Here is a 23,475-nt window from a genome sequence, read left to right as displayed (position 1 = left end):
TATATATATATTTATAACCGCCGTTGAACAGCTGACCCGATTCTGAATATACGAGTTTAAACGTTCAATTCCGTAGCCTTATTATTTTGAGCCCAACCCAGAAGACAAGTAATCTCTTAGATCGAACAGCGGGACAAATTAACCTTCAAGCTAAGTTTGTATCAAACATGGAGGACTTTTCTATGGGACTAACTCGAATTTGTCTTGCATGGAGAGGAAAACTACGGATATCTCCCCCGGTTCGCCAGACGGCAAGGGGATTATAATCCATCATCCGTCTAGCACTGAGAATATTTTACGTCAGCTCAGTGGTCGTTGCGAACTGGGAGCAGAATTCGTATCAACGAGTATCCGCTGTGATTCTAGACTGTGTCACCTCATTGGGAGGAGAACTCTCTTTCTCCTGAGCCACCACGACTTAAATTTTAAATATATATTTAGCGTTTACGGCATATAGCATCTTTAAGACACATAAACTAACATTTTGAACCTTTTTATAATCAATATTGATTTTTTAGCATGTAGGCCTTATAAAGCTTAGTTAATACCTTCATAAATAAAAACTTTTCTGGTTTGTCACTATAATAGATTAGACAATAAAAAATTAGATTTTAAATTGTTTTTGCTTACGTGGCGAATATGGTGCAATATAAGATACATGGTGCAATTTTATCAGGTTTTTAAAACACAATTTTTGACACCCTTATTATAAGCTTCTGACCAAACAACAGAGTTAAATATAACTGTTAATTACCATTAACAGTTATATTTAACATTTACCGTTATAGAGTCTTTAGTCTTGCCCATAATCTACTTTAGTAAGCTATTCACTTCGCAAAGAATCACGGTTTAGAAAATGCTGATTCGAACCTGTTAAAATCAGTAAAATTTTATCAGGTTCTAAAAACACAATTTTTACACCCTTATAAGCTTCTGACCGAACAATAGAGAAAAAAACAGTTTTTTTTCTTCCGTTTTACCGTTATATATTCTATAGTAATTTCAACAGTCTCCTTCAGTAATTACTTTTCACTTCGTGAAAAATCCGAGTTAAGAAAAAAATCCATGAAAAAATTTCTCTTGTCAAGGGAAACTAGTCATCTAATCATACTTCATTAACAAAGGCTTTCAGAGCTATGTTTTTAACGAGGTTAGTTATAGAAAGCAAAGCATGAATTTCTTGGTTGTGTGAGTCGAAATTACAGGTCTTGTATCTAAGAATCATGTTTGAACTGTTTATATTGCGGTTACCAAAGAAAATCATTAACTTGAAAAACCATCATTGTATAAGGTGGTGCTTACCGATCCTTGCCAAGCCCTTTATTATGTACTTCTCAGAAAACCGTTAAAAGAAAAAATAGATTTCTCACATTATCTAGTATAGAGTAGGTAAAATTTATTTCGAAGTGTTTGTAAATTATATATTTTTCTGATTCAAATCAGTGTTAGACAAAAATGCAGTACTAATTCTCTTATTTTTGTAATTGACTCATTTCTTATGAACTATTTTTTTATAAATCGTTTTTTTAATGAATTTGAAACATTTTCGTGCAGAAATATAACGGAGTCTTTTTTTTTTTAAAACTTGAGCTGCTGGTACCAACAATTTTGTAGCGTAGTGAAACACTTAACAGTTAAGTATGATGTTTCAGGTCACCACTTTGGTATAAAGTAACTGTCACTATTTATACCTCTTAGATACACCAAAATTTTTGCATTGTTGAGAGACTTAAAAAAGTTTTGCTTTGTTGAGAGACTTAAAAAAGTTTTGCTGTTAGAATTATTCCAATTACTAGCTAAAATCCCATTCTTCGTACGGGGTGAAAAAAAAAAGGATTAATTGATCAAAGATATTAAAAACTCCCATTTTTTTAAATTATCCGTTGCATTATTAATTAAGCATATCATTAGCGTTCCGTGGTTTTATGTAATCAGTTTAAGAAAATAATGTTTAAGTTCATTCCTTCAAAACAAGGATAATTATATTCGGTATCACTTGTCATAAGACTATTGCTCGTGGTCAACTCTTCATAGACAAAAATTGCCATAATCTGCAATTTTCTCTGACACAAATATTTCGGTGAGTCTTAAAAGCCTATTTCAGCAGAAGTATCTTAGTACTAATAATATTACATTTAGTACTTATTAAAAACGCCAATTAACATAATACTCGTAGTCACCATTACCAAAATCAATTAAGCATAATTGGAGTCAATACAATTATGGCAATTCTTTACAGTTTATATATACCTTTTCTCCATTAATTTAGTGGTTAAATAAAAAAAATTATTATTCTAATTATACCTATTTCCAAAATTAGTTAATTGTAATGCACTATCATTTTTTGTATCTTCTGGCACCGCTTCATACTATCAAATTTACCATAAACTGAATTTAAAGTTCGAATACTCTATATATAGTATCATGTAAAATATGATACGCAGAATATTCACCGACATTTGCATAGCTTAATAGACAACTTCAATGCTATTTCATTAGTTCTTGTTTAGTTTCCATTATTTAAGTTTATAAATTAAGAAGATGATTTACAGAAGAGAAATTACATAAAAAGATTAATTGAAGCTTTTGGCTATCAGTAGTTAATTAAGGATCCAATGTGATATCACGTCCAATAAGACTACTTTGACTGCACTAAAAAAAAAAACAGTTTTAGACCTTAAAACTATTATGCAGAGAAAAACAGTAACTAAAAACACTATAAAAATCCTAAACTAGTGCAATTTTATCAATTTATGTTTCTACGCCAGTCTTCCACTCAAATAAATGCCATAGTTCTACCTTTGCGAATTGAGTTGCTGACTGGTCTGCCACGTTCCTTCTCAAATTTGTTATTTCTCATTCATTATATTGCGCGTTCTCTCCTAAGGATTAAGCTTTCCCTAAGCCTAAGGATGATATCTAAGTCTGCTTAGATGACACTGAATACAAGAGGTTGGGGGGTGGGGGGAACGAAGAAAGTAGGAAAGATTCATAGTTTCTCTCCCAACTCCAAAACGATTTGTTTGAATAGAAGAGGGTTTTAATTGTATTCAACTCAATTCAATGTGGGTAGGTAAATTTAATTTCTGTCTATGGTTTAAACTAAATATGACTGACATTTACACTAATTATTTCTTATGAAATTTTTAAAATCTATACACATAAAAATAAAACTTAAAAAATAATAAAAATAAAACACATAATAAATAAAACACATAAAATAATAACACCTATATAATCAAATAAATAAAGCACATAAATAAATTTTGGGTATAAATTGGGGGTAGTCGCAATCTGATAAATATAATCGCAATAGTTTGATCAGGTATATATTACATTTTTTTATTTCATATACACTTATATAAAAATATACACTCATATAAAATATTCACTTATAAAACTCTCTATATACTCTCTATATACACTCATATAAAATATATTCATATAAAAATATACATTTATTTTTTATTTCAATTAATACCTAGTACCAAAATTAATTTAGCTTTAGTGGCGTCAAAAATTGTAAATAGTATGGCGAGTTTTCATTTTTTTCCCTAAACGAATTAATACCATTTTTCCATTAATTTTGCATTTTATTTCATAGTTTATTTTTTTTATTTCAGTTAGTACCTCTTAAATAAAATAAATAAGTATTCAGTAACTAAATCCAATGAAGTCTCAAAAAACATTACTATTTAAAAAGTAATCAAAATATTTAAAATCCAAAGTACTTTACAAAATGCTAATAGCCTGCAGCACAAAATTGTAAATAAAATACATAAATCATTCAAGCTATACTATGTATTTATATTTCGATAAATAACTGAAATCCCGTCTGGGACTTAATTTTAAAGTAATTTTTAACTATGTAACAAATTTAATTTTAAGTTGTTTGAAAAATGAAATGATTTAACATTACTTGTATTATAATTCCATTTTTTATAATACATTAATGATTAATGTTGTTATATTATAATCCCACCAGGAAATAGGTTGAAAGTTTCCTGGAAAAGTGGTGGTTTTTTTAAATTTTCCCTTCAGTATTAAACTTAATTACAGATGTGTATTCAAATGGGATTAGTTGCATGATTCGGAACCGATCTTAGTTCGAAAAAAGATAATAAAACTACTGCGTTTTTTTATGAAATTATGGAACTTAAAATTATTACTGCATATTAAAGGGACTGCGGAGTTTTTATAGAACTGTAACCAGTTTTATGACATTAAATGTAATAAACTCCAAATGATGTGAATAATTTATTGCAGAGTTACTTTATCTAGACGAAAATTACTTCCTACATTTAATAGCTCAGTAAGTAGTTTTTGAAAGTGGAACCGTTTTCTTCGAAGGAATAAAAAACGTATACTTTTCCTTGCCTTTTAAGTATTATATTTCGTAAGTATTTATATTTCTTTGCTACTTTTATTACTTTTGTTTAGGAAATGAACGAATTCTTTTTAAATATTCACCAAAGAATATTTCTTTTATGATATTATTAAATATCTTTTTATTGATTTTTTTGAATTTCCTTATTTAGGTCTCAACTAGCATTATGTCATTTTTGTAAAGTTTTAATTAAGGCTTAGTATTTATTTTAGTAAAAATACACAGATTTGTATTTTTGAATAAGAAATTTTATTTTTATCAAAAGAGTATACATATTACGTATTATTGCATACATAAAATTTTTTTTCTTTTCATAAACTTTTTTTTATAAATAAATAAAGTAAACTTTTTTATAAACTAAAGTAACGTTTTTTAAATACTCCGTTCAGTAATAGAACGTTTCACAGATATTTATCCAAATGGGCTAATTTTTTTTTGAAAAATAAATTTCATTTTTATCAAAGTAGTTTAAATAGTATATATTACTTTTTCTTTCTTTTTATCAGATTTTTATCACTCTATAGAGGGAACGAAGTACTTTTTATCGAAAAGTAACAGTTTTTAAAATGTGATTATTTGCATGATTCGATTATTGCCTATTTTCAAACTATGATTCGTTTCGAATCATTCAAATAAATCAATTTAGGTAAATATCTGTGAAAGATTTTATTCTGAATGGAATACTTAAAAACTGTTACTTCACGATAAAAAATATTCTGTTCATTTTATATAGTGATAAAAAACCGATGAAGGAAAGCAAACGAAGTACTATTTAAACTCTATTGATAAAAATGAAATTTAATTTTCAAAACTAAATAATCCCAATTGCGTAAATTAAAAACTATTACTTTATCACAAAGTAATACTTTTTAAATATTTATTTTCATCAATAAACTTATTTACAGATATGATTCCAAATGGAAAACTTTGTTTGATTCCAAAACGAAACATAAGTTTGAAAAGTGATAATGAAAGTTATAAAATTCTTATGAAATTGTGGAAGTAATTATTGTACCTATAATTTAAGAAGTTGAAAATCCTTTTTAGAACTATAATGAGTTTCATGACATTAAAAGCAATAAATTCCAAATGGGGAGAATAATTTATTACAGATGTACTTTATCCAAAGGAACTTGTTTTCAATACTTAATATCGCAGTGAGTTGTTTTTTAACGTGTAAGATTTTAACCATTTTCCCCCGGGGGAATGGAATGCTCAAATATTTATTAAAAGTTTTAGAAAATGTTTATATTTCTTTGCAACATTTTTACTTTTTATTCAAGAAACGAAATTAGTATTTTATATTCTAAAAAAATAATTTTTCTCATGTTATTCTAAAACATATTTTTTACTCAAATGCTTTGATTCTTTTATATACTTTTCACATATACTTGAATTATTTATAAATCGAAGCTTTGCTTTTAGTTACGAATGAATACAATGAACGAAATATATACTTTATTGTTTTTTATTATCAAGTAAGCACAAATTTTTTCTCTTTTATCTCTATTTTATTATTTTATAAAACATACAAATGGTTAAAAAAATACTAAGTATTTAATTATATGCTATTCCTTAGTCATCTCCCGGGAATATTTTTATTTTTCTTATTCATTTCTTCTAATATTTATTATAATTAACTACTGTTTTTAGTGCGTATTTTTTAATAAAAATACAAACCTTTACTATAACAAATCTTTTACACTGTAAAAAAACTCCTGAGCAAATCACGGTATAAAGTACCGATCGTCTATTAAAATCGATTTTATAGTAATATATTGTACCGTAATTTTTACAGAATTATTATTTGTTTAATTACAGTGATTTTACTGTAGTTATTGGTGCAAAATTTCCTTTAATCAGATTTTATGCTTAGTCACATATTCCGTTAAAAATGAAATTTACTGTAAAGTGTACCGGCACCCTGACTGCCCTTATTTTTACCGTAATATCATCTGGAATGTTTTATTCTGTACTAAATTTATTACATTTTAATAATTTAATTTGGATAGAATTTTGTTCGAATATGAGGAATATTATGATTGTTGTACATTTTAATATTTGAAATATAATTTTACTTTTTTTAGGCATAAATAGATATTAAAAAATGGAAAAAAAGATCTATGCATTTCATTTGAATTTATTTAATTAAAGTTGCAAATAATTTAAAATGTTGTATAACCCCTTATTACATACACATATCTATGCTCTAGCTTTATTCATCTCTTATTTAAATTTATCTAGCTTACTCTCTCTTTATTTAAATGGAATTTTTTCAATTAGTTTAAATATTTTATGATTTCTAACTTTAAGTGTCTAACTCAAACTGTCTAGACACTTAAAGATATTAATTAAAATTTTTCTTTTTTTCCTTCCTGAAAAAAAGCTACAAAAAAATCTTCCACAAAAAAAAGAAGTTCTTTATTTAATTCAAAAGCAAAAAGACAATATATCTAATAGTAAATATTTAGAATAATATTATAACTATCTAAAGTTTGATCATGCATTTTATCATAAATTAGTTATAAATAGCTACGAAGTCAATTCACAGAGATAACTTTTTCCCTGAAAAGTTTTTGAAAAAAGTGAACCGCTACTCCGACTTTCATTTCAAATGCACGCAAATGCAGGTACAGACACGTTTTTCCCATGGTATGCTGAAACGGAAATACCCATTTAGTATGTAATTCAACCAAAAAAAGAAAAACAAATCATGGAATTCTGATAAAGAATAACAAATCAATGGAAGAATTCTTTGTCGAATCTTTCGAACGAATAAATGGCACGAATTGGCTCTCTTTTCAACCGAAGTTAACTGACCGATTAGATGTTGAATGAATGTTTCATGACTGTAATTGTCATCGTTTGAGCAATGATTAGTGTTCAAGACGAGGTCACGCGACGGGCTGGTCCCCCATTAGGGAAGGATTTGCAAATGGCGGGAAAAGTGAAACGAGTCATTTCTTTGGGATGAATGGAATTGCAAAGATGTTGCATGTATTTATTATTCAGTTATGTTGAATGATCACCCCTTGTCTGGTATAAATGGAAACCATAATCATCGATGATTATAGGTTTTATTAAATTTAATGAAAATAAGCTTTAAGCTAACAAGACCATAATCTGTCAAAGAAGAACATAATTGCTTTAATAGATTTGGCTAAAATATATGCTTATGAAAAAATTCCTTGTTGACAAAATAAAATCGCGTGTTTAAGTCTAGTTGTAATTGCAACAAAAATCTATTCGAAATAGACTATAAATATTGAGAAAAAAGGCTGTTTTTCACCTCTTTTGTCTATTTTTCCAGGTCTATTTTGACTTTCATAACAAATAATTGTTTGTTATGAAAGACAAAGTAGCATACAATTAATTTTTTTTATTTTTTGTACACATAATTCATAGATTTCTTAGATAGATAATATTCCAGAAAATATATCAGTAAATAAGTGGTTATCATAAGTCAGACATTCTGGGGTGTGTATACATGAGATTCTCAATGAGAAAAAATATTTTTGGCAGTTGATTAAAATGTGGGACGGCAAAAAAATAATAATAAACAAATATATAATCGTTTTTTTTGTGCTACTAACTTTGCCTCTTGATAATCATTTCATATTCATCTGATCTTCGTAAATACTTTACTAATATGAATAGAAGTAATGTAGTTTTCATTGCACTTATTATTTTTTAATTTATTTATAGTTAAATTCATTCGGTTGAGAACCCTGACGTTTGTATTGTTTAACTAAATTATAGCACTTACTCTCTAAGTCTGATTTTTTTTCTTAAATATCATACGTTCTTTTCAACATTCCATTCTTTCGATTTTCGAAGACACTTGAGAGTTATGTCAAAGAATTATTTAAGTTACTATTGCGCGTATGATTTTTTTAATGGTGGTTAAACTAACTAAGTGATGTAACTTGATTTTTCTTTATATTTACCTTAATTAAACAATCACCTCTTCATCCATTTTTTTTTATTTACAATCACGAATTTATTTGTAATTGTGTGCATATTCTCTTTTTTTTCCAAATCACGAAATTTTATTTGAAATTTAATGCTATCTTTTCATATTAAAAAATACTAAGGGTTTCATTAAAATCCATGATTTTCTACTCATGAATTTTCTTACTTCAGTATATAAATATATGTACCAAACATTCAATCACTTTGTTAACCTTTTGCTTACGGCTCCTGTTAGCACCTGCAGTTCTGAACCACCAGTTGTACCAACCGTAAGCAAAAGGTTAATGGAAAGATAAGGTCATTTTCCACAAGATTGGGCTTTTCAAAGATGAATTCAAACTAGACTTAATAGAGCAGACGTACTAACCTTTATATGTTTAGTTTTTGTACATTTATTAGATTCAGTATTTCTACAATAATTTTGTGTTAAATAATTTTAGTAATTTTATTCTGATTGCAAGTTCTATCTTTGTGAGTTAGTTTAACACAGTTTTATTAAATACTAAAATGTGATATTTACATATAGGGCTTGTCTTGCTCTTTTCCTTTATTAGCTATATAATTTCTTTTACATACTATATCAGTCACCATATGAGCTCTTTATGACGAATTTAATGAAGCAATACTTTTGAATGAATGCATGTTCTTTACAAGAAATGACATACAAAACGATAATACGAAATGAAAACTTGTTATGCATGTTGTAAAGATAACACAGTTCAATGCATAGTAAAGCCATTGAGACTAGAGCTCCAGACTTAAGCTTAAGTTTATTTGATCTTAATAAATTTAAAAATACTTCCACACAAGATCAAATTCGCAAATATTTCTTAAAGCGAATGAATGGACTTCGTGTTGCTTTGTGTTAAACATGTGTTCGGACGTGTACTATGGAGCAACGGAGTCTACCAAACTTCAAAATCTGCTTTTTACTTAGCAAAATCGAAAATACTGTTTCTGTAATAACAAATACGCAAATAAGTATTGCATTGATTGTATGGATTTCGTGTTGCTTTGTGTTACACATGCGGACGTGTATTATAGTGTGAATTTTGTGCGGACGTGTATTAAAGAGCAAGCGAGATCACCAGACTTCAAATACTGTTTTTATCTTAGTAAATTATTTTTTATGTAAGGACAAATATACAAGTATGCATTGTAGAGAAGTAATGTCTTTAATTGCGTGAATTAATTAGCTGAAGCCAGGAAGATCACTGGACTACAACTAAACTCTACTTTTGTTGAAATAAATTAAAATATACTTTTTTGCGAGAAAAAATACACTGATATTGCAATTTGCCAATAAACATCAAATCACTGTCCTGATTATTATTGGTAATTGATCATTTTAAAATTTTGGACCATCAAAAATCCTTTCATTTGTACATTTGTTTAATTCCATTTGACTGATTTTAAACAAAAATATCTAATTTTTATCCCTTCAAATTTTTATTCTATAATTATACATTTCATACCTAGTAATTGCTGTATGTTTTAAAGCTACAATTTCATAAATTTGTAGCAGTGTTTGCACTTGGTAGCATTTTCTCTATAAAAATTGCAGTGTGTTTTGTATCAAGAGATTTTAAATTGCAGCTAATACATTCTGCTAATACATTCTGCTTAAAATCCTAGGCACGGCCTTAATAATCATGTTTTTACTCTAAAGCGTTTATTTATATTCTTTTTCAGAAACAATGAGTTTTTCTAGGCCCTTTCAACTTTTACTTTTTTTTTCTCTTAAAAAGGAAAAAGGATGAAGTTTTTTATTTATGTATAACTGTAAGAATTCAAAGTATTTGAATATATTTAAATGTATTCAAATAAATTCAGATATTCTGATTTCCAAGTACCACTGACGCATCCCACTCTTCTTCGCATCCCATTGTATTGTTGCGTTGAACATGTTACTAAAGAGAATGCACACACATCCAGAATAAAAAGGATTTGTATTCTGCGCACAAATAGCAAAATGCCAATTGGAACGAAAACACGCGATTCACAGATAAAAAGAACAAAAAAAATTCCAGTCAAAAGGGTCGAAACAAAAATAAAACCTAATCCGAGTGGAACACTATTTGAGCTAGTCAGATTTTACGCGTCTATTAACTTCTTTTCTTAGAACGCCATATTTAATATTTGAGCCCTGTTCTTTTAAAAGGAAACAGTGGCATGGACCGGAAAACTAAAGGAAAGCGGTTTTTCGCGTTGCTTGAGTTATTTCAGTAATTTGATTAACAACACAGTGATTTTTTTCTTTTAGAAACTCCTTAAAAACGATTAATACCTTATTCACCAAGATAGTATAAAATAGTCTAGCATTTTTTTTCCTAAATCATTTTACAAATTAGCTAGTTTACGAACTTGAGTTAGTGATCATTGCTTTAAAATTAATTATTCATTTCGAATCAATGGTAATTACTTCATTTGGTGCATTAAAACGCCTCGTAAATTGTTTATCTTTTAAAAGCACGAACGTGTAAAAATTCGTAAAAGTAAATATTATCGCGAAATGTATGTTTTAACAATATAAGCTTGTTTAATTTCAAAGCTTATTAAGCATGAACTTTGAAAAACTAGATAATCACTGTGTATAATTGTGTTAAACGTAGCCTTTAAATAAATATCTCTTAATAATGTTATAAAAAAATTGCAAACGGCGCTGCTACTACACTTTGAAAAGTCAAGATAAAATTATTTTCTTTACCGGCACGCGTATTGACAAAACATACCGTAGATTGTAAACGTGGCGANACGGTATGTTTTGTCAATACGCTACCGGCGTATATGGTGCGTCAACCGTAAAATCCAATTTACCATAAAATCTATTTTTATCGTGAAATATACCATAAATTATAGAGCAATATTTATTTAATTAGAGTGATTCAGTGATTTAGAAGTAATTATTGCTGTTAAAATTACTATATATCGGACTTTTTATGGTAATATGTTTCGGTAAAACTGGATTTTACGATAAAAGGGTACTTCGCCGTAATTTGATCTGGAATTTTTTTACAGTGCACAAGAGAGGACCTTTAAATTCGCGTTGTTTTAAAAAAGTTTGGTTCTTGTTATCGAAAAGAATAAGTCACATAATTTTAAGTAAAAATTTATGGTAAGAAAAAAAAAAACATTTCTACCATCAAACTTAAAAGTTATTCTTGGTTGCTATCGGAAAAACTGGTGAAGAGGTAATAATTTAAATTGGTTATAAAATATCATAAAATACAGGATTTATTATTTAATAAATTTAACTCTTAATCTGTTTATATTAAAAATCGTAAACGCCATTTCTTCTTTGTATGTTCAACTTCACGTAACATTTTGTTTTTCTGCGCAAACGCTGCAAGATTTAACGCGAAATTACAAAGATGTGTAGAAAATGTACAGAAATTACGAAAGAATAAAAAAATTAAAATTCGATTAATAGTTCGAGGACTATTAACTGCTTAACTAGTAATAAAAAAACGAGACTAGGTTAAACGAAATACGTAGAAAAATTAATTTATTCGAATATTTTATTATTACATATAAAAAATTATTTAAGAGAATGCAAAAAAAAAGTGGATTTTTTACTAACCAACGGAATTTTAATAGTTGCACAAAGGTTTTCCCTTCCTTTAATAATTTCCCGTTCACGACACTATATTCATACAATATTTTGGTGCATTGAGTAGCAATACATACAGTCATAAAAATACGTCGACTACACAATCATTCCTATTTTTTATTTAATGTGATAATTATTTAATAAATTTACTTATAAAGCTTATTCTTAATAAATTAATTTTATTTTGCAAATAAATCTAAAAACTTTAAAATATATATATATATATATATTTATGTATGCTTGAATACTTCCGCAATTGCAGTTTTTTAATTGTTATTCAAATTTAAAAGAAAATTTTTGAGGTGTGTATTATATGTTATAAGGAGTGGAAGCACGTTTGCAATCTAAAATAACTAGATTTTTTTTATCCNGAAATGGTACATGTTATATATATACAGGGTTCATAATTCCCACCGGGGTTTCGAAGCATTATAGTAAAAAAAACGAAGACGAATATGGCAAAAAGGAACACATGAAATTATTCCGAAAGTATTAAATTTTTAATTTAAGCAGTTGCCGGTAGATGGTAGTAACATGCACCTCTGAAGAAAGTTGTAGTAAGGAAAAATGGCGTTTACAGGCGGAGGGAATTATGAATAACCCTGTACATATATTAACATAAAACTATATGTTTTCTTTTTTGCTATTAAACACTATATATGTTTACACTATGAGTGCTAGTAAATATTACACTTCGTATTAAGAAATATTTTAACATGTATACGCAGAATTTAATTTCAGACTTTGAAAGCTTAATACATTTTCCAGATTTTAATTTTAAATAAAAATCCTACGAAAATCCTAACCCCCTGCCCTTCTTAACCCCTTGAATGAAATTCTCTTATTAATGACGTTAGTTCCTCTTCATAGCACGTAGAAATGCCTTTTGCCCTAATTTGCCCTTCTCGGTCACTCTAGATTTCTTTGTTTTGTGTTACATCTTTTTTCTTTCTTAGCTAATGTGTTCTCACCTTTATTTTTCCTATATTCTTGAAGGTAACTTTACGTTTTCTATTTCAAATCACTTTTGTTTCGTCTCATTCACGTCTAACAATCACAAGACTTAATAGGCGTCCATTTTCAGGATTTAAATCTTGAAAATGGGCGCCTATTACTGAGCGCTTGGAAAATGTAAACTGTTATTTCCAATTTGAATATTTTTGAAACGAATGAAGTGTTTAAGCAAGTAGTATCTTACCGCTGCAATTTCTTGATATTATTTATTTATTTTTATTATTTTACTTATTATAGAAATTAAATAATAATAAAAAAAATAAAGGTGAACTGTATGCTTAAGTTTTAATGTTGTCCAACTAACGTTTTGAATAAATCGAAAAAAAATGTTTAAAAAATGCATTTATTTTTGATTTGGCATGCAATACTACCTCAAAAGCATTAAGAAATAGTCATAAAAAATGCCGTAAATCTGGTTTAAATACTTATAGACAATCTATTACTTTTGTTATTCATTATTTTAATTTCATTATTCATTATTAAAAGTATTCATTATTTTTAATTTTTGTTATTCATTATTTTTATTTTAAGTCAACTAATATGCAGTTTTTTTGAGTGTGTTTTGATATAAAACCTATCTTATCAACCTGTAGTTTTATTTTTTTTAAACTTATAACTTTTATTTCGAGATTTTCATTTGTAAATTGCAACGACTTCAGTTATCTGCCCAAAAAATTATTCGCACCCTACATTTATTATTAAGCTCAGAAAGTGACGAAAATGCAGATTAAGTCATTATATACATAATCTTTGTTACATTACACGGTAATTGTACTCATCTATCAAAAGTTACTCCCCTTTCTAACTTTGTCGTCTAATTCTGCGAAGATACGAATGCAAATTTTGCATTTGCTGGATAATAATAATGAAGTTACTCAATAATATTTAATGATAAAGAATAAAATTTAATGCCTAAAATGTTTGCAAAAATCAAAGCAAAAAATATGTATCATAATTTTTAAATTTAATTTCTTCCCATAAAATATTCTTATCTAACACTGTTTTTTTTATATAAATTGTGAAAACAAAACTATAGCTTTTTGTAGCTATTATAGCTTTTTGTAAAAACTACATTTGTAAAAAAATAAAATGAAATTAGGATTGTATTATTGTACAATCCTTTAACTTTATTTAAAAACAATTTGAGTACCCATTTTAAATAGGTTTAGAGGGTTCAGGTTCAGAGTTTCAGATTTGTTTTTCTAAGGTAAATAATAGATAAATTAGTATTTATCAACACCATGAAATCATGCATGAAACTGAAACACATACCGACGCATTTAAATAAACTAAAACAATTAAATTGTTTTCAAATTTTAATTATTTGTTGCCATTTCCGATAACTAATAACTTCATCTTTTTAAACTAAAGATTCAGTATCATTTGGCGTACCGCTTTTGCTCGAGGTTGACACTTGATAGTCAAAAATTACAATCATCAACAATTTTTTCGTATACATAAATATACCTTACGGTGTGCCGTAATAAACTATTTCTACAGAGGTATCAGAGTTTAGGTACCAATATTAGTATATTTAGCATGCATTAAAAGACAACATTTAACATAATAGAAGAAGTATTCATTACTAAAATTGATTAAGCATCATTGGCGTAAAGGATAATAAGGTGATTTTTTACGCTTTTATTAGGAGAAAAAGTACCTATCCTCCATTAAATTAGCTTAAACACTGAAAGCTCTGTACTTATATTCAACAGCAATAGCAAAATAACTAATATTTAATTAAAATATGCATACTTAATAAACATGTTTAATTATCTAAAAAACTTACTAGAGAACTTACTTCTTAATTTTATTTTATGTGTATTGAAATTTAATGTATATTAATATATGTTAAAATTAATATATAAATATATAAATATTTTTCTACCATGAAATTTTAAAATGTTACGTTTCTTGAATATAATTCAAAATTTTCCACGTAATTAATTCAAATTTAAAACTGATCACGTAATCAAATTTTATTCAAAATTATTGAGGAAATTAATTTGTGTTCGAAATTATTCGTTTTATAAATTTTTATTCAAAATTATATGTAAATGTGTCACTAATGTATAAAAAAATATTTACAGCCTCTTAAATATTTTTTTTTACACTTAATGATAAGTTATCGTTTGCATTTAATAGTTACACCTAAACAGTTCTTTAACTTTTCGTTTTGGAAATTACCGAAATTCCATGTTTAAATAAAAATAACCATTGTTTAAAAAAATTAATATGGGTAAAGTTGCTCATTTTTAAAAAAAATCTATCTTGATTTGTAAATTTGAAACATTAACATGTATTGAATTGTGTGTTTTATTAAATTGGTACAACTTAGAATGAGTATTTAAACGCGTGATCGGTATGACATAAAATTTGAAAACAAAATACGGTGTTTGAGAGTCTATTTAAATAGTAAAGCAAAATATTCAATAAAGACAATTTTATTTCCAGAGTCATGGTGACTCAGGGGGTAGAGCTCTCGACACTCAATGAGGGGAACCGGATTCGAATTCCAGCGATGACTGGTCGATACGAATTCTGCACTCGGCCCGCACAGTCCACAGTGCTGACGTAAAATGTTCTCAGTGGTAGACGGATGATTAACTAGAGTCTCCTTGCCGTTAGGCTAACCATCGGAGGTTTTCGTGATTTTTCTTTCCTTGTAACTCAAATGGTGGTCCCATCAAAAAGTCCACCACGAAAGAAAATTTTTTCACAATACTTGATCCAGGGGATAACTGATCTTCTGGAATATGTTCAAACTTACAAGGCTACGGAGCTGAACATTGGTAGTCGTAAACTAAAAATTGGGTCGACTGTTCAACGACGGTTATAAAATAAAATTGCACATTTTATTTTGTTGACTTTTTTGTTTTTCTTTTATTTTTATGCTTAGAATTAAGGAAGTTTTCTAAACACGCACAGAATTTATTTTAAAATTAATGGTGAACTGAAAAATAAAACAAGCTATTTACAATTATAAAAAATAGCATAAAATTTGTAGAGAATTATTATTTCAAGCGACAACTTAACTTTCAAAAAACATTTTTATAATAGCATGTTTCGTTGGACAGTTTAATTTACACAAAGTTCCACATGAATTCTCAGCATATTTTATTTATAATATGCCGATAACAAAACAAAGAAAGGCTGAGAATGCATTTCACAGAAACAACAAAAAACTTTTTTTTATTATTCAACGTAAATTTCAGGTTACCTTGAAATATCACATAATTCTATAATATAAATAATATAAAGAGGAATGATTACTGGATATAGAAAGGAAGTAAATGCCAAACAACGAACCATTTTGGAAAATTTATTTTACGGTATGATTCCGTAGAAACTGCTAATGAAATCAAATGCAGCATTGCATGGAAAGCAATATAAACAAAGCAAAAAAAAGAAACTTTCGGGAAAATGCAAACACGTTTTAATGTCGGCAATTTATTATAACGTGTTACATAAATTCTCCGAAATTCAATAGCTAGTGGTTGATCAGCTCTATTTTCTTAAATTTTTCATTATGTTTATCTTTAATAAACTATATTATTATTTTCATTTGTTTACTCAATGCAAAGTGAAGAAAACTTTCTTTTTTTTTATAAGCTTTTTTCACTTGTGACCTTTAAACATCTTAATTTAATATTTTTCATAAAAAAAAATTACTAGTATTTGAGAACCTGAATGTAAAAAGGGTATTGTATCTTTTATTATTGTATTGTATTAAATCCATTATTTAAAAAAAATACAGTAACTCAATTAGATTTTCAATTTCGAAATCTCTACTCGTCTTAGAAAACAATAACAATCGTTATGCAAACATATGCAGTTAGGGTTAGAATGTTTTTATAGGTTTTTCCATGAACTATAATACTTAAGGATGATCCACTCTGAAGTCAACGGCGCGTTTCTTAAAGTTTCTCCTGGCCAACCATCCTACAGCACCCTCTAACAACATTTAACGGAAACGGTTAATTGATTCAGTAGATATGAATAATTAGCACTCTATGGTATATTATGTAGAATATTTGTCACATTTTTTATTTACCTTTGTGTGATTGTATTTGTCACATGAATCGGTTTAAATTAACACAATGTAAGTTAGCAGCATATTTGCATGGTATTATGGTTTACCTTAGCATTCTGTTAAGGTTGCAGCATATTTAAAAGACCTTATGTTTCAACATAGCTCCATGTTAAAGTTGTTGCATATTCATGCAGCATTAAGGTTCAACTTAGAGCTATTTTAACCAACCTTAATGCAATTTCACACGATATTATGGTTCAAATTATCACCATGATAAGGTTTCCGCAAATTCCCACGATACTAATGTTCAATTGCTGCCATGTTACGTACCTTCAAATTCGCATGATGTTATGGTGCGACTTAGCACCATGTCAAATCTGCGGCATAATCGCAAGATTTTTTGTTTCAATTTATCACCAAATTCAGGTATCAGCATAAATAAGCAAATAAGGTCTGCATAGTATTATGGCTCAACAAACTCCAAGTTGTTTAACAGTATACTTTTTTTTCTTTACTTTTTCATCATAGTTTTTTTTTTAAATTTTATCTTACTTAACAGTTATGAATATTTAGGAGGTTCACACTTTTGACTGTTCTCCTGCCTACACTATTGGGGCAATACTCCTCTGATTTTTTTTAACCGTCGTTGAACAGCCAACCCAATTTTTGGGTTTCTAATGTTCAACTCCGTAGCCTTGTAGTTTTCAACCCAATCCCGAAGGCAAGGGAACTCCTGAATCAAGTATTGGGAAAAATTTGCCTTCGCGGAGGACTATTTGATGGAACTAACCCTCATTTGCGTTACATGGAGAGGAAGACCACGAGAACCTCCCACGGTTAGCCTGACGGCAAGGGGACTCTAACCCATGATCCGTCTACCACTGAGGATATTTCACGTCAACATTGTACTTGATGCAAGCCAGAGGCGGAATTCGTATCGACCAGCCATCGCTGGGATCGGACCCCGGTTCACCTGCTTGGAAGGCGAACGCTCTATCCCCTGAGCCATCACGTCTCATACTTTTCAGATTGCTCAGATTACTGATTTCTTTCATATCTTGCATGTCAAGAATTCAAATTCGTCGAAAGAAAGTCATCATTATTCCGAGAAAGTAGGTTTTTGTGCCTGATTTCGGAACATAAAATATTTTCTGTACGAATTACAAATCATATTTCAATTTAGCTCCTTGAAATATTAAGTTTTTCTTCAAGCAAACTTGAAAATAAAATACTGAATTTAAATTCAATCATTAGATCAACAATTAATCAGGTCTTCTCATTTTTATATTACGTAATGTACATATTCACATTTCTAGCAATTAATATGTTAACAAAATTCTAACTCTGATTAAAAATAAGATTATTGGAAGTTTTAAACAAAATCGCCAAAAACAACAGAAGCAACACTGAGGAAAAAGTATGTTTCAAACTACAAAAATATGTTGTAAAATTCGATTGTTTCTGACGGTTTTAACGGGTACACCAAAAAGCTCAGTAATTTTTAACGAAGCGCTTTGGTAATGATTTTGGGAAAAGAAAAATAAAATATGTTTTTATAATGTGTGATAAAATTGGGAAATTTTATCACGATACATTAGAGTATAGCATAAAAATCATTCATTTGGTGAATTTTTCAATTTTGTATTTTTACTACAAGTGTGGCAATAAAAATTATAATTTTGAAGAAAAAAAATCAGACTACTTTCATTCTTAAATTTACAGTAATAATAAAAAATTACTGTAGAGACTACACCGATATTCTTGTAATATTCACCCTAAAAGTGTCATGCCTTTATTGCAACTGAAGTAACATACGTCACATTTGCATTTACTTCATTTGATTTAATTTATTTTATTCCAAAAAAATTTACTTATAACGTCTTTTTAACTTTGTGCATAATATTTTACCCTTATTACAAAGAAAATGAAATGACATTTTAGAAAGAAAAAGTTAATATTTGACTTGACAAAATGCTTGAGCAAGGTAAAGAAATGGTACATGTTTTTCGATTCTCAACATATAATAATGATTTTAGAAGCCTAGCAGGACTTTTAGAGGTGTCTTTTCTTTAGGAAATAAATTTCTCCAGAAAATTTCATTCTCAAGTCATAGGTCTCCGCATGCGCATCATCTGATTATTCCGCGAAAAGCTCTTTTCGAACAAGCAGTGTCAAAACAATTCCCGATTCAACTGAAGCAGAAAGACTGCCACTGACGGCGAGGAGTTGAGTTGTATTAATCCTGCTGCATCGCATGAACCTTTTTTCTTCATTTTCTGTCGCTCTTGCTAGTTCGAGTCTCTTTTTCTTCGCCAAAAAGAATCACCCGAGGCACCTAGCAGTAAAAATAACAACTGCATGATGGGAGGAAAAAAAGAATTCCAAAAGCGATCAAAAATATCGTGTGAAACTGACGCCTGTTTTGTGAGAATGAGACAACTTTTTTTTTTACTTCTATATCACGCCTGAATGTTATTTTGTTTCTAATATCGTATTTTTGGGTCTCAAAAAAGATTGGGCGTCAGCCGCTACTCGTCCTAAGGGCTTGAAGAAAAAGAGTCAAACTTGCATAAGTGAAGACGATAAAAAATTTATCTTTCCGAAATCGTCCAAAAAAAAGTAAATTTTAAATTGCTTCGCCGATATTTCATTTCTATGTTTCCTGATCAAATTAATTAAATTTTATTTCAATCTATCCGTCGGAATAAATATATCTTTATGTTTTATGAATGTACTTTTCAACAAAACATATTAAACCAATTATATTTTGATCTATAATATTTTACCTATTTAATGTTTGAAACAAGTAAATTGCATTAAAATGTTGCTTGCTGAAATTTTCCGAATATAAGAACATCAAATGTTTCTTCTTTAGGGTAATTTCTTTCGAAAATACCACAAAATCAAGTTCACAAAACATGCATTTAAAGGCGTTACACCAAAACTTAACGTACTACAGCTACTGATGACTGAAAGTTTGACCAAGGAGGAATTTAAAAGCTAGAGTATTTTAATAGATTATGCAGAGAATTAAAATCTGGGGAAAAATTTAGCTGAAATTTAAATAATTTTTTTTTAAATCATAAGAATGTGAAATAGCTATCCTTGTATTGTTCAGATTTCTCAAAAAATTAGTTGGAAAATGCACTTAAAATATCAGAAACATTATTTTCCGCAAAAAACACCTGGCACTATTTACGATGTTGATATTTATTACATTGGTGATAATATATAAATATAAAAATGCATACCATCTTTGTATTTCTCTTATTGTAAACACAGTCTACTTATTGCAAATAAAATTATAATACATTTAATTAGGAATTTAACCATTAGCATTTCCTGAATTTCAGATAAAAGCTTTTAATTACAATTAAAACTATGATATATTCATTCAGGATTTGGATTTCCCTCATATGCAAATAAAAGTTCTCAGTTACAATTAAACCTATTATACATTCACTCAAGAATTTAAGTTTTGAATTTTTTTGCATTGTAAACAAAGCCTACTAATTACAAGTAAAACTATGATACATTCACTTCGGAATTTAAGCTTTGTAGTTTTTGCATTGCAAATAAAGGCTCCTACTTACAATTGAAACTATGATGCATTCTTTTAAGAATTTCAGCTTTGTATTTCCCGCATTGTAAAAAAAGATTTCTAATTATTAAAACTATGATACATTCACAAAGGGAATTAAGCTTTGTATTCCTTACATTGAAAATAAAGGTTCCTAACTACAATCAAAACTATGATACAATCACTTAAGAACTTCAGGTTCGTATTTCCCGTATTGCAAATAAATGTTCCTAGACATAATTAAAACTATGATACATTCGATTAGGAATTTCAGCTTTGAATATCCTGCATTGCAAATGAAAGATGCTAATTAAAATTTAAACTATGACAATGCTTTTTTTATTGATTTCAGCCTCACATTTCTTGCATTGCAAATAAAGGCTTCTAAACAAAATCAAAACTATCATTCATTCACTTAGGAGTATTAGCTTTGCATTTCTTTGATTCATTTTTCAAAGAAAAATAGTCATTTGTGAGAAAGGAAATATTTTCTTGTATTTTGTCTTCTAAACGATAAGAACTGTTCTTACTCCCAGACAACGAAGTTTTCTTGGTCACTGAGTATGAACTTTCTAAAAGCTTTTACAAGAGATAAAAGGGCGCAAATAAAGAAAAATGATACTTCAAACTTGATAATACAACAAAGTTATGTGCTTCTTGGCGGACTTTCTGTAAGCCAAATACTATTGTATTTTTATCTTGACCTATAGTTGATTTATATTTGTCCATTTTTAGCCACTTTGCGTAAGAGAGAAATCAGAATACGTGTGATTTTTCGTGGAACAATTTTATACGTAAACACGTAAAGATCAAATATTTTTAACTGGAGAAAATAATAATAATATTTACTATTTCAAATATATTTATTTTGGTTGTTTCTAAAAAAGTTTTATTTTTTCGGTACTGAAATATCTTTTTTACTTATGCATTAAATGATTGACTATGTATAGGACATATTATTGTGAAAAATTAGTCCATAACATTTGAATAACCGCATAAAATATAATTCCTTTTAATTTAGAAATATTTTGAACATTAATAACAATTTGATACGCAAAAACAAGTAGACAAAATAGTTCTAGCAGGTAGGTAGATAGGTATTTTATTTACGTCACACTAGGCTTACGTTGCGCAATGGGCTATTGGCGACGGTCCGGGAAACATCCTTGAGGATGATCCGTAGATATACCATTACAAATTTGATCCTCTGCAGAGCAATTAATTTCACCATAATCTGGTAGTTTTAACTTTACATTTTTCAGTTTATTATGCCTATTTCTTGCCTCTATTTTAGCTTTATTCATATTTTTGTGTTTTATTTTATAGTTAAACATATATTTTACAGTTAGTTGCACAAGTAAAAATTACTTAGGTTTTTAAGGATGTTCTGAATAATTGTTCGAAAAATTCATCAACATATTTGATTAAACTAAATATTATAATGAGCTATTAATAATTGCATTAGTTAATAAAATTTTATTTATTTGTGCTGGTATAAGTGTATCATAGTAACTAATTATATAATTTTTGTTTTTTAGAAAAACTTGAAAAAATATGTTTGCAGAGATTTTGTTAGCTGTTGCTTTAGCGGCTACTGAAATTTCTGGTAAGTGTGAAAAAAGTATTAACCATTTGAAATTTGCTTATAGGCAAGTTAAAAAACAGTAACCGCCTCTATTTTGTTAGTGTTAAATAATTATTAGGTAGGTTTCACACTTTTACTTTGCACAATCGATACGAATATTATGGAAGTAAAATTTCTCCCATCGAAATTTTATAATTAAAATAAATATATTTTACAAAGGACCCAAAAAAATGTATAATTAAAATAAATATATTCTATAAAAGAACGAAAAAATTTATAATTAAAATAAATGTATTCTATAACAAAGAGAAAAAAATTATAATTAAAATAAATATATTCTATAATTTTTAATAACGAAAACATATTTAGTTTCTGATTAAACTAGTGTAACTAGATAACCATAATTCTAAATTAAGACCAATGACATTTATTTTTGCAATAAATCAACCATTTGTTGGGAAAATCACATGATTTATTTCAACATTTTGTAATAACGAATCCAGCATCTTAATTTTGCGTCTACAGTCTTCTTGATCGATCTGAAACATGACCATGTTAATAACTCAAATTAACAACATTTAAGCTAAGAACAGCTTCCTTGTAGCTTTGTACAAGCATGCCAACAAAACGTAACGATGCTTAAGGTCTACAAATACTCGAGCGTGAGCAGTTACTTCAAATCTTATGTGAGGCGTCTTACCTATGGCATACGGAATTTAAAGTAAATTTGCAAAATCTCACTATTTAGTTATGTCTTATTCTAACATATACGTGCGGCTTAATCGAAACATTTCCGAAACTGTCCTGATACGTTTAGAATCTTTCCCGTACGGCAAGTCATTAATATTTTTAAGAAAAAAAAATTTATATCCTAGTATTTAATATATATATATATATATATATATATTTAAAATAATAAGTCAAAGTAGAAAAGCGCTTAATGCAGTTAAATCCGAATTTGTTTTATATTAATTTATAAAGTTAGAAAAACAATTCTAGCAGAAAACAAAAATTATGAAAAATTTTTAACATATGTGTGATTAAGCAGGTGGTGTGTCCCCTGATGAAGTGCTGTCCTGCTGACACACATATCTTAAAAAATTTCAAAATGTCGAAAAAACATGGCAAATTTACAGAACAATAAAGAAAGGGAAAGAGAAAAATAATAAAATGATACAATCTTTTCATCAGCTCACACGATTATATCCGCAAAAAGGAGTGCTTTCTAATAGTGTATCAATATAGCCAAAGCAAAATATATCAAAACAAGAGTGTGTTATATTTAGCTTTGTAT

General features: G+C 28.2%; 1 protein-coding gene across 1 annotated transcript in view; it reads left to right on the top strand.

Moving 5' to 3' along the window:
- LOC107443866 (uncharacterized) overlaps positions 1-23,475 on the top strand; it is a 224,181-nt gene that overhangs the window by 28,870 nt on the left and 171,836 nt on the right. The window contains exon 2 of the mRNA XM_016057873.3: positions 22,135-22,202. Coding sequence (XP_015913359.1) covers positions 22,151-22,202 — 52 coding nt within the window. The 5' untranslated portion in view covers positions 22,135-22,150. The remainder of the gene's footprint in view (positions 1-22,134; positions 22,203-23,475) is intronic.

The sequence above is a fragment of the Parasteatoda tepidariorum genome, chromosome 3 (genome assembly GCF_043381705.1).
Source record: "Parasteatoda tepidariorum isolate YZ-2023 chromosome 3, CAS_Ptep_4.0, whole genome shotgun sequence".
NCBI lineage: Eukaryota > Metazoa > Arthropoda > Arachnida > Araneae > Theridiidae > Parasteatoda > Parasteatoda tepidariorum.
This window is presented reverse-complemented; position numbering and strand designations above follow the sequence as displayed.